Below are 12134 nucleotides of genomic sequence, written 5' to 3'. Positions count from 1 at the left end.
ACCTGCTGGCCTCCAGGATTCAGGTAAGGGAGGTGGTTTCTAATTAAAGCACCAGTCAGAGAACCCCGTGTGTTTTTTCCCACTTCTTCACCTTTACTGCTACCATACCCGCTGCCTGGAGAGTCCTTGTTTCTTTTCCACCTAGCCAAATGTTAGTGTTTCATGGTCTGCAGCACGTTTTGCCTGTTCTGACTCTTCTCCTCCAGCATCCAGCATTGACCTTCTGCCTCTGCATGTTGGCAGGATGACCTGTTTTCTGGATCTCAGTTTCATTCATATAAAATTGGTCTCTCCCTGGAGGATAAGCTCATCGTGGACCCATCCATCTTCCTCTGTATGCCCATCAGCGCTTGACTGGGGGTGAGAGCAGATTTGGTGAAGGGCTGGTTGAGTCCTGCTAGTCACGTGGTCTTGGGTGTCCCTGACCCCAGACTGCCTCTTCATTCAAGGATTCTTTGCTCTAAACTTGTCCCTGGAGCTGAATACCCATTTCACTTGACTTCGGAGGCAGACAGAGCTGAGTTCAGAGTCCAGCCCTGGTACCACCACCTCCCAGTCTGTGAGCAAGTAATGCGACTCTGGATTGTCAGCTTCCTCGTCTGTGACCGCTATTCGACCCTTTCTATGTGGGGGCTGCTTCCTGCTGTGACTTTGCCTGGACAGCGTTCCTGGTGAGAGAGGCACAAACTCCCTTTTCATGCCCATCCCTCCTCTATGCCTTCTCCCAGGTCCTCCTTTAGTGACCTGGGCCTTCAGCACCAAGGTCTAGCACCTTCTCTCCCACCCTGTCTTCCTTTACTTCTTCCAAAAAGGCCTCAAAAATTGACTTGACTGCTTTATCTATGTGGTTCTAGAGGGTCAGACTGTTTTCTTATCCCTATGATGTGTCGTTAGCCCTTCCCTTTTGGCCTTGTGACATGTGGGACTTCTTTATGGAGGCAGGCCTGGCACTTTCCCAGTCCCCCACCCATAGGAAAGGCCGTGGCCTTTGCTGCTTTTCCCAGAGGCTCATGGGACTGGGCCTAGAGGTCTTAGGGCTCGCAGGTGATGGAACAAATGCTTATCCCCTAGCTGGGATGCAGAGCCCCCCTACTAATACCCAAAAGGCTTTGTGTTGGATTCTAACCAGCTGCCCAACCCCTACACATGAATCCTTTGGGGGAGCATGTTGGCTTTGACCTTCCTCCTGTAGATGGCTCTCTTCTTTTCTAGAGCTGACAGTGTGACTCAGGGAGGAGGTGGGAGGTGAGGGAAATAGTATTATTGGCTGTGATAAACAAACAAACAGAAATAAACAACCAAAGACCCTCTTGCCTGTCTCAGTCTCCCCTTTCCTTGGCTCTCATTGATTTTTTCGCCATACTGGTCTTTGCTCAGTGCCTCTAAGTTGCTTCCTGTCGCAGACCCTTTGCACATGCTATTCCCTCAGCTTGCAACACTGTTCCTACCTTTCCCAGTCACAGGCTAGAGAATTCTTTTTTTTTCCTCATGTCTCCACTTAAATGTCAGATTCAGTCTTGGTGAGGACTCTGGTGTTCACCACGCATCCAATCCTCAATACTTCTTCAGAACACTCCCTTGTCATGATTATATGGCTAAGTCTGTGGGGTTATTTGATAAAAGCATGACTCCTCCATTAGACCAGCAATTCTTAACCATGGGCAGGATTCAAGGAGTCCACAAATGCAGATGGAAAAAAGGTTACATCTTCGTTTTAACTAGCCTTTCACAAAAACGGAAACCACAGATATATGCACATCCCATTACCATTGCGGGAGATACTTTGAAAAATCATTTACACTCGACACGAATCCAAAATTACAGTAGTTACTGGAGCTGCTGCCGAATCCTGCTGCATAGTGCATCGTGGAAGAAGCTCAAAGATGACTACGTCCAAATTTGATTTCACTATCGTAGTGTATATTACTATAGATTTCTTTGTAAACCTTTGTAATTTACAGTATGCATTTAAAAGCAGTTTTCTGAAAGAATCCATAGGCTTCCTCAGACTGTCAAAGGGTTTATGGCACAAAAAAAAGTTATCACCCCAGTCCAGACCGTGAGATCCATGAGTGCACACTGCGTCTGTCTTATTTGCTGCTGAATCCCCCAACCTAGCGCTGTTCCTGGCACATGGTGGGGATCAATGAATAGTCTCAAGATGAATGAATGATATGGGGGCGGTTCTCTCCCTCACTACAAATCACCCAAGTAAAGAGGGAAGGACTAGTCCTGTAACACATCGTCTCTACTTCATCCCTCCACTACTGGAGGATTTTCACGGTGTGGTGTACAATTGTTGGGGAGAAATGCCTGGCTACTCACCCCCAGCCCCGGGATTTAAGGGGCTTATTTCCAGTGAAGAAGGAAAAAGTCCCCCATCCCCGCCCTGCTTTCCACAGTTTGGTGAGGAGCATCTCTGCCCTGGCCCCTGGAACTGTGGGGAGCCTCCCAACCCACCTGCTGTGGGCCCCAGACCTTCCTACCTTGATTTGCGGGTGGTCTGCACGTCTTTAGAAGCAGAATCGCTCTTGGTTTGTCTGATCGTGGACAAGATACTGCAAAGCAAGATGAGTCTCTTATTAAGGCACCAAACCTACGGTGCTCCTGAGGCAGTTATCTGCAGGAGGATGAAGAATTCTCTTTCTAGACAGGGCTCCTGAAGCTCTACTGGGCCTAGGAATCTCCTGGAGAGGTTGCTAAGAGTACAGATTCCTGGGCCCTGCTCCCAGAGATTTGGATACGTTAGGCCTGGAGTGGGGCCCCAGCCCAGAAGCTGCATTTAAAACCTCTCTCTCTCTCTCTCTCTCTCTCTCTCTCTCTCTCTCTCTCTCTCTCTCTCTCTCTCTCTCTCATGCACTTTTGATTCATGTGTGTGGAGAGAGCACATTTGGAACCTTAGAATTTCTCAGCACATCATGAAGTAATGCCTATTAAAAAATACAGTTTCTTCTAGAGATTCTGATTCAGTGGGTCTGGGATGAGATTAGAAATTTGCGTTTTTCATGAGCACCCCAGCTGATTCTGATCTTTAGGGACATTTGGAATTTAAGAAAAGGCTGTTTTCCTAGACGATGTTATGGGCTGAATGTTTGTGTCCCCCCCCCCCCCGAATACATGTGGTGAAATCCTCACCCCCCAAGGTGACAGTTAAGATGTGGGGCCGTTGGGAGGGGATTAGATCCGGCGGGTGGAGCCCTCAGGAGTGAGAGTAGAGCCCTTATCTAAGAGACCCCAGAGAGCTAGCTTTTCCCTTCCACCGTGTGAGGTTACTGTGAGAAGACAGCTATCTATGAGGGAGAGGTCCCTCACGGGACAGTGAATCTGCTAGCACCGTGATCTTGGATTTCCAGCCTCCAGAACTGGGAAATATTAATGTCTGTTGTTTATAGAACACCCAGTTTTTTGTTTTTTTTTTTAGGGAGGGCGCAGCTCACAGTGGCCCATGCGGGGATCGAACCGGCAACCTTGGTGCTACGCGCACCACACTCTAACCCACTGAGCTAACCGCCACCCCTATGGTATTCTGTTATAGCAGCCCAAATGGACTACAACAGATGATACAGGGCTGTCTGGCCTTGAGGCTGGAGGCTGCACAGGTTGGCTTTTAGATTCCTAAAAACCCCCAAATTCTCTGTCCGCCTTGATGGGAGCAGATTTGATGTCCAAAGTGAAAAGGGAATCCAGATTCTAAAGTGAGGAGGGCAAAAGAAAATCTGCAGCTTTTCCTGTCTCTGCAGCTCCACAGAGAAGCCTTCAGTATCTGCTGTCGTAGTGAGAGATTAGGGAGATTCTTCTCCTGGAGGAAATGATGAGGATGGGAAATTTGAACAGGTTCTTACTCTGTAACCATGGTTATTTTATCACTAAAGTGAATGCAGAGGCCATGTGATGAATTTTGTGAGAAGCAGGTTCTCGCATGGTTTTGTCTTTGACGACCTTCTGCAAGTCACTCATCGCCATTCTTTTCCATCTATGAGATTGGACAATGGTAATGGGTAACAAGCCTGTCTCACCAACATGCTGCGAAGATTCTGGGGGACACTACGTGTGAAATAAAAGTAACAGCCATCACCAGCACTGCCATTTACTGAGTGCTTACAAAATGCCAGGCACGTTCTAATATGTTAAATGCATTATCTCGATAACTGCTTGAAATGACTCATTGAAGTAGATAGACATTATCTCCATAACAGTAATAATACTTTACCAGGATAATATTTAATCCCCACTACAACCCTTTGGGGTAGGTTGTAAATGAGCCTCATTTTACAGAATTGGAATCAGGCTCAGAGAGGTGAAGCAACTTGCTCAACATCACACAGCAATGAAATGAGACCGGAGATCGACCCTCATCTCTTTGGTTCTGAGGCAGATGCTTTGATGCTACACAATCTCATTTTATAGACAAGGAAACTGAGGCTGAAAGGCTGAGTGACTTACTCAAGGGTAGCAGGTTTTGAAGCCACAACAGTCTGACTCTCAAGCCCGTGTTCACGCTGTGAGTTCCTACAAAGGAAGAAGCCTCGCGGAGCTGATGCTTCATCATTATCATCTGTGTCTAATGCTGATAAATCAGGCACAGCAGCCAGGGCCTGAAGGGCCAGCATTGTCTCCGAGTGCCTGCCAAGTGCCACCCTCTGGAGCCCCGACGCGAGTTGAGGCAGCCGCAGACAAATTCATCATTCAAAGCAGGGGCGGGGTGTGATGCATGTGAAAGTGCCTGGTGAACTGTAATTATGGTAATAACAATCACCAATAAGTCATAGCCGGCATCTCAGCGGGCTGGAGGCAGTGATGAACCCCTTCTCGTGCCTCATTTATTCTCAGGAAATAATGTGCTTACTCAGAGGGATCAACACTTGGGAACTCTGGCTCCAGCGCGTGTGCTCGCGGAGGCTTGTAGAGGTCAGAAGCACTGTGGACATGGCCTCCTTCCCACCGGAAGGAAGACACTTCAGGTTCAAGTCTGACACCATCAGCCAATCGCGTTGGGGGTCGGCTGGAAACTTCAAAGGGTTCTTGTTGCTCGTTGGACAGACACCAGAATCCTTGCGGTGGCCTCCCACGGTCCCCACACAGACGGATGCCTCTTTCCATCCGTTTTGGCTGCATTTCAGTTCCTGGAAGGTGCCCTGGTCCCTTTTGACCATGTTTGCAGGTAAACTGCGTGTAATGTTCCGCCCTGTCCCCTGCCTGCCCCAATCTCAAAGGCGGCTGGCTGTCTAGCTCTTTTTCATGCTTCATTAAAAAAATCTCAGCTTCAAGTTTCTTCCTTGGAGGAACCTTCTCCGATCCCCACCCCCATCCTAGATGAGATTGGATACCCCTATTATTTACTCTCATGGGTCTGAGCTTTCCTTCCAGAACACTTTTCTCTATAATTAGTACATTGCCCGTGCACATGTGTTAACATTCACTAACCGAATGAATGAATAACCTGAGAATTCCTGGGAAGCAGCATAGCAGAGTGGTAGAGAATGAGGTTTGGCATTAGAAAGATCTGGATTCAAGTCGTGGTCTTACCATTAATTAGCTGGATGACCTCGCACAAGTTACTTTGCCTCTCGGAGCCTCATTTCCCGATTTGTAAAATAAGGAGGGTAGTACCCTGCCTTGTAGGGTGCATGTAAGAACCCGGAGGGATGATACACATGAAAAAAGTACATTGCTCAGTGCTTGTCGCAGAGAAAAGGCTCAATAACTAGGAACTGCTATTGGGAATGTCACCGCTATTATTCTGATAGCCTTTATTTGCCCCAGGAATCCAAAGAACATACCTGGGCAGTTGTTTTGGCGTCCCGTTATCCATCATCACTGTTCTCCGGGCATCCCCCCGAACCATCTCTAGGAGCTTCTGCAGATCTGATGGAAAGGAAAGATCTCTGTCTGGAGAGCTCTCTTGAGACCAGATTGTGTAGGGCAGGGCCCAGCCCCCAGCCTGATACTGCCTCTGCTTCTGAGTGTTGGGGAGCTGAGGGATTAGCTCGGGGTCCAGAAGAGGCAGCTCATAGTGTTTGGCAGGTCGTAAATCTAACCGTGTCACTCCTTCGTTAAAACCCTTCAGTGACTCTCCATTTGACTTTTGGGCACCATCTCAATCCCTCTATGTGGCCTCTGAGGCCTTGTAAGATCCAGCTGCTCTTCTTCTGGCCTGTGTCATCTCGCTTCCACCCCCTGCCCCCACTTTAAACCCTGCTGTAGCCAGAGAGAACTGTTTACAATTCCAAGAAGAAATCATCTTGTTTGGGAAGCCCTCTCTGATCCCATAGACCTGAAGTTCTAGGTGGGTGATCCACAGGCTGAATGTCGCTCACAGACTTGTTTGATTTGCTTTGATGTGGATGCCAACCTTTTAAAACTGGAAGGTTGCACATAAAACTCCAGACCTCCAGCTTCCCTGGGCAAGAATCTGAGATGGGGCTTGTTCCAGCTACGTGCTGGCTGTGCCTTCAGCCCGGCGTGTACTCTCCAGCTCCAAGGCACCCATCACTCCTCATTGTATTAGTTGGCTTTTGTTTCATACTTAATATTGTGGCTTTTTACATAGCGGAGAAATATTTCTTTGGACCCAACGATTCTGGGTTGAATTGGGTCCTCTCAAAAGACATGTCAAAGCTCTAATTCCCAGGACCTCAGAAGGTGAGTTATTTACATTCTTATTTGGAAGTAGGGTCATTGCAGACGTCCCCATTAGTGAAGGGGAGGTCCTACTGGCGTGGGGCGGGCTCTTAATCCAACGTAACGAGAGGAGAGAGAGAGACACTGGGAGCAGATGGCCGTGGGATGAGAGAGACGGGGATTGGATTGAAGATGCATCTATGAGGCAGACTGCCGAGGATTGCCAACCAGGGCCGGACTCTAGAGAAGGCAAGGGAGGATTCTTCCTAACACGTTTCAGGGGGGAGCAGAGCCCTGCTGACATCTTGCTTTTGAATGCTAGCCTCTAGACCTGCGAGACAATAAATTCCTGTTGTACGAGAAAGCCACTCAGTGTGTGCCACTTTGTCACAGCAGCCCTAGGAAGCATGTACAGTGACACTATCAGAAGTTAAAAAATGAACTCTATTTGGAGTAAGCTGTGTGCTTCAAGAAAAGGGGAGCGCGGAAGTCCTAGGCGTGTTCTATGGATACAGATTTGCAAGCACCTGGCTCTGTGCTTGTCGTGTATGGATCTCAGTTATTATTTATTGCTGAATGAATAAGTGAATGACGAAGGAGAAAAAAGAGGGAAGGATTTGAGAGACTATGAGTTAGAGTTGGGATATCAACGAAGGAGGACGATACCAGGGGAGAAACTTTTCACCTTTCGTAGGTGCCTGTGGTCAGTTCAAGCTCAGTCTCAAAAGCCATACCTGGAAGGGTGAAGCCCAGGGCTTCCCAAGGTCATTTGTGTCCAGCTTTGCTTATGAGTGCAGTCGTTGGGTGCCAGGGAAAGGCGTTCCTTTCAGTGACCTTGGACCCATCTAGACTACGCGGAGAATCACCATTTAGCCATTTGCACGCTCCCTTCCTCATTCTCAAGTAGATACTTTCCTAGTCATTGGTGGTCATGATTCCATTTGACCTGAGTCTGACCTATATTTTTGTCTTGTCATGCCCACCTCCCCTTATGCCACACATCCTAGAATCCTTGGGGTGTGTCCAGATGCCTGTGAGGGAGGGAGCTGTGTCTGCTTCCTCCACTTTCGTTCCCTTTCCTGGTAATCACGCAGCAACATCTGACTTCTCCCCTGCCAGCCTAGGGCTGGGCGGGTACCAGCAAATGACCCCCGTTGATCTGGCCTGTTGGGCAGCTTTCCTACAGGATCATGTCTAAAGCTCCACACATCCCTTATTACCCGATAATTTTTTCCTCTTTTTAGCAATAATGCCTGTGGGCAGGAATGGCGTCCCCCAATATTAACCTCCATCCATCACCTAGCCGAGGTGGGATATGTGTGAAATGGAACTAAGCCTTAGGGCTTTGAGGCTCTGTCTACTCCTCAAGACCATCTGGGAGAAGGGAATTATTCGGCAAAGGGGCAGATGCCACAAAATAGAGTTTCTCTGAGGAAGACGGCCCTGTGATGGAAGCCCCCAGGCAGAGGCACCTACTCAGTTCTCGGTTCCTAGGGCCGTGGGGGGGTCATTAGCCATTGCCTAGAGACAGTGGGGTCTTGTGTTTTTAAATACCAAATCTTGTCCAAAGGAAAACATTCTGACTTCCTCTATCTTCCATGTCCAGCCTAAGAAGCTCAGCGTTAAGAGACTAAATCCATTTCTTCCTCTGTTCGAAGGAAAATAGAAGACGTCTTTTTGTTGTATGGGGTTGGCTTGAGGGGGCAACATTAGATGGCATAGGGCCCCTCTTTGTGAGTCGCTATCTAAGTGAGTTTCTCCTCTAACAGTTCCCCAAAGATTGGGAGCTTCAAGATTGGCAGGAGGATCGACCTGAGCTTTGGTTTCTCAGGAATCCTCTTGCCATTGATTCGGGGCGGGGATCCGTCCATGCAGAGGCCACAACCTGCTGTCCCCAGGGATTTGCATCCACAAAGACTTCATTATGCAGCCAGCCCTGGAAATTAGACCTTGGTCAAATAATGTGTCTCTCAGAATAAGATTCATGAATTCAGAATCAATTCGAGGAGGTTTCAGAAGCCAATGGAAGTCTGGGAAATGAATCTCCTTTCGTCAAGGCTGTGACAAATGGGATAGAGGTTAAAGTATAAACAGAGGGAAAGGTGAGGGGGCAGGAGAAGGAGGACTCTCTCTCTCCATCCATCACGTAGCTGAGGTCTCCGATGGGTCAGATCTCAGGTAGGACTTACTGACATGGAGGAGTTCTTCATCTGCTTTGGTTGAAGACGATTCATTGTCCTCAACGTCCTTGTTGCCCGTTGCCTGGGTGACAGATGAGCTTGGGGGCTCATCTGAGCCAGGGTTCACGGAGACCATGCTGCTCTGGGGGGATGACCCCCCACTAGCCCGAGACAGACTTAGGATGGAGCCTCGCCGGCTTGGTTTGCGGTTCGGGTTCGTGGCACGTGGAGCAGGAATTTTGAATTTCTTCTGAAGGAGAGAAGAAAGAGGGATATTAGAAAGAAGGAAGGAGAGAAAGAAGAAGGAGGGTGGAACAGATGGAGGGAGGGAGGAAGGGAAGGAGGGAGAGAGAAGCAGGAAGGAAGGGAGGGATGGAGGGAGGGAAAACCTGGCTCTGACTGTAAATTCCTTGAGGCTCTTTCTGATCACTGTGAAATATATCCTCAGTCTGGAGTGACCTTCTGCCACAAACGGAGATCATTTAAAAATGTGCGGTATTTGAAGTAAATGTGACAAGACTTATTCTAGTCAGTGAGTTCCATGGCTGCCCAGGCAGTCACCACAGGAAGCCAAACACGAGTTCCAGGGACACTGCCACGGCCCAGAACAGTTTTTGACTTTTCTTCTGTAATAATCATCAGAACTGATTTTTAACCCGTGGAAGAGCACGGGTCTAACTTCTGCCTCTTGGTTTTGACCGCAGATTGCATGTGTCAACTTCTTGTTCGTCAAGTTGATGCCTGGGCCTCAAGGAATGAAGAGCTGTGTTAATTTGGGTTTAAGAAGACAAGATGGAGAAAATTCTAAGCCTGACATTTAGGAGGTGGAGTTGGGGGAGGCAGATTTGTCTGGGGGGGGTGCTCTTCGGGGAAGCCCCATGGTTATTGTGCGCAGGAAGGTCTAGATGTCAAATCCTAGAAGGTCTGGGTAGGTAGGGAAAGTCCTGTGAGGGGAACGTGCATTTCTGGAAGGAAAGGAGTGAGAGAGGACCAGGTATAGGGTGTGTGTGTGTGTGTGTGTGTGTGTGTACACACAAATCCTCTTGCATAACTGGTGTCTCTCCAGAATGCAGTGTGTGGAGTCATGTGGTCATTTAACTCACAATCTAAGGCTTGGAAAGGCTTCCTAATGTGCCTAAGGTTGCACAGCTAGCAAGCGGTACAGCCAGGGTTCAAACCCAGGTCAGGCTAATGCCAAAACTAATTATTACGCCTTGCTTAAAAATACTTTAAAAGCCTTTTTTTTCAGTGGCATTGAACATGCCCCTGATCCAGTGCTATTGATTCTTTGTGACTTTTAAAATACCAGGTTTACAGTGGGGAGGAGCAGGCCCTCAGCTGCTCCAGGAGAAGAGCTCAATATGGGCCTGGGCTATAGTTTACACTCAACTAATAGAAACAATTTTATTTGATAAGATTTAAAATGAAAGCTCCTGCAGGGCAGACTGAGGTCTTCTTTCAAGGAAACTCATAGTTTTTGGTACCGTAGGGAAGAAGATAGGGAGAAGTAGCCACACCAACATTGGATAACTATCTAAGAGGGTGGAGAGAATTGTACCCAGCAGGATTCATTTCAGGGAGTCCACGGTTTGTGATCAGAAGTAATTTTTTTGATTGGTTACCTTGTAGAGCCCCGAGTGTGGGTGGAACTTCCCTGCATTAGAAGAGGGGAGGGATTTCTTGGTTGCACAGGGGAAGTAGAGGGTGGAGGAAGAGGAAGGAGGAGGGATGGGAAAGGCTGTGGGGCTTAAGATGTGATCCCTCCTGTGACATTCCCCACCCCCCCCCCACCCATCCCACTCCGACCCCTAATCTTCAGTGAAATTCTGCACAAATGATGGAGCACTTCAGAGTGTGACCTACTGGGCAATTGGAGTTTGAACTGCATTTAACCAGATTTCCAGGGGGACGCATGGGTTACAAAATGACTGTGTTAAAGCAAAAGCAAATGCCAAAAGTTGGCATGTTCTCTCCCTGGATAAATTAGGAGCTGGAGGCAATGTCCTCCTTGTCCTGACATTGCAACTGGTCAAGAGCTTGCCAGACAGAGGGAAAGCCCCGCTACTCCCTGCTGCCCTGGGGGATGATACACGTCGAAGTTGCCTCTTCCTGTTTCGTCTGGCATAATGTGAATTCCTGACTCTGGAAACCAGGCTCTTTAGATCAATGCCATTTTTTGAAGGCTAGACAGATTGTGTCATGCGGACAGCCTGGAGTCTTGCAATGAGCATTGGACTCAGAGCCAGGGGACCTCCGGGAGGTCTTGAGGTCCTCTGCCTTGCCTCAGTTTCTCCATCTATAAAACAAAGAGGAGGGACTGGGATGATCTCAGAAGGGCTTTCCACATCCAGAGTTCTGTGTGTATCTTCCTTGGGCTAGGATTATCTTGAGCTTCTAAAGTTTCCATTAATTAAAATTCAATTAACAACCTCAGCCAGGAAATCTAGAGTGAAGGGCTGACACTTCTGATTAATTAAGAGTGGCAGAAAAGTAAAATGTGGCGGGGGAAATGTGACAGGCAATTTCAGCATCTTGCTTGCCCTTTATTGGACTGACTCTTCTCTGAATTGACTTAAATCCCCAAATGTTTCTTCTCTGCTTTTTGTATTTCACTCAGGAGCGGTGTTAACTAGCTGCTGTGTTCCACCTCAGTAGGAACTACAATGATTCCTTATACTTTCTTAGAAGCAGGGGTTCCAAATGGGTGGCTCATGGAGAAACATGTTTACCTGCCCAGAGTTTTACAAATTGGGGAGGTTTTTTTTAAATAAAAACGGAGGCTATTGGCCTCTCTTGAAAATGATAAGCCCTGGACTCCCATTCTCACAGGGCAAAATGAGCGAATTCTGAGCAGAGGGTCTTCCCTTGAGCTGTGCAAGAGTGTTCCTCTTTGCTACAGACTCCACTCTTTGTCACCACTCTGTCTTTCCTTACTCAGCCTGATTGTTTTTCTTCTTCATTTACTCAAGTTGCCTTGGTACCAGCAAGCTCTACACATACAGAAGAATACCACTTGCTATGTGAGTTGATTGGAGCCTCTCTTTCTTTTTCTTTTTAATTTTTTTTTTAATTAGAGTTTATTGGGGTGACAATTGTTAGTAAAGTTACATAGGTTTCAGGTGTACAATTCTGTATTGCATCGTCTATACATCCCATTGTGTGTTCACCACCCAGAGTCAGTTCTCCTTCCATTGGAGCCTCTCTTTCAAAGTGTTCATTTTACAGGTGGAGAAACTGAGGTCAGGAGAGATGGAAGGACTTGTCCATGCCCCCCAGGGAACTGAGTCACAGTGGCGGAGCTAGGCCTCCTGACTCCTGATGTAGTGCTCGTCC

At 47.9% G+C, this 12134-nt stretch overlaps 1 protein-coding gene across 3 annotated transcripts in view; it reads right to left on the bottom strand.

Annotated features, from left to right (window-relative positions):
* The window catches only part of CCDC60 (coiled-coil domain containing 60), a 128332-nt gene that overhangs the window by 6983 nt on the left and 109215 nt on the right, over positions 1-12134 (bottom strand). For all 3 annotated transcript variants that reach the window (XM_033097133.1, XM_033097136.1, XM_033097135.1), the window contains exons 7-9: positions 8811-9051; positions 5781-5865; positions 2487-2558 (exon numbers count right to left, since the gene is read on the bottom strand). In XM_033097133.1, coding sequence (XP_032953024.1) covers positions 2487-2558; positions 5781-5865; positions 8811-9051 — 398 coding nt within the window. The remainder of the gene's footprint in view (positions 1-2486; positions 2559-5780; positions 5866-8810; positions 9052-12134) is intronic.

Source organism: Rhinolophus ferrumequinum, chromosome 25 (genome assembly GCF_004115265.2).
Source record: "Rhinolophus ferrumequinum isolate MPI-CBG mRhiFer1 chromosome 25, mRhiFer1_v1.p, whole genome shotgun sequence".
In the NCBI taxonomy this organism is placed as follows: domain Eukaryota; kingdom Metazoa; phylum Chordata; class Mammalia; order Chiroptera; family Rhinolophidae; genus Rhinolophus; species Rhinolophus ferrumequinum.
Note: the sequence above shows the minus strand (reverse complement) of the source record. Positions and strands in the feature narration are given on the sequence as shown.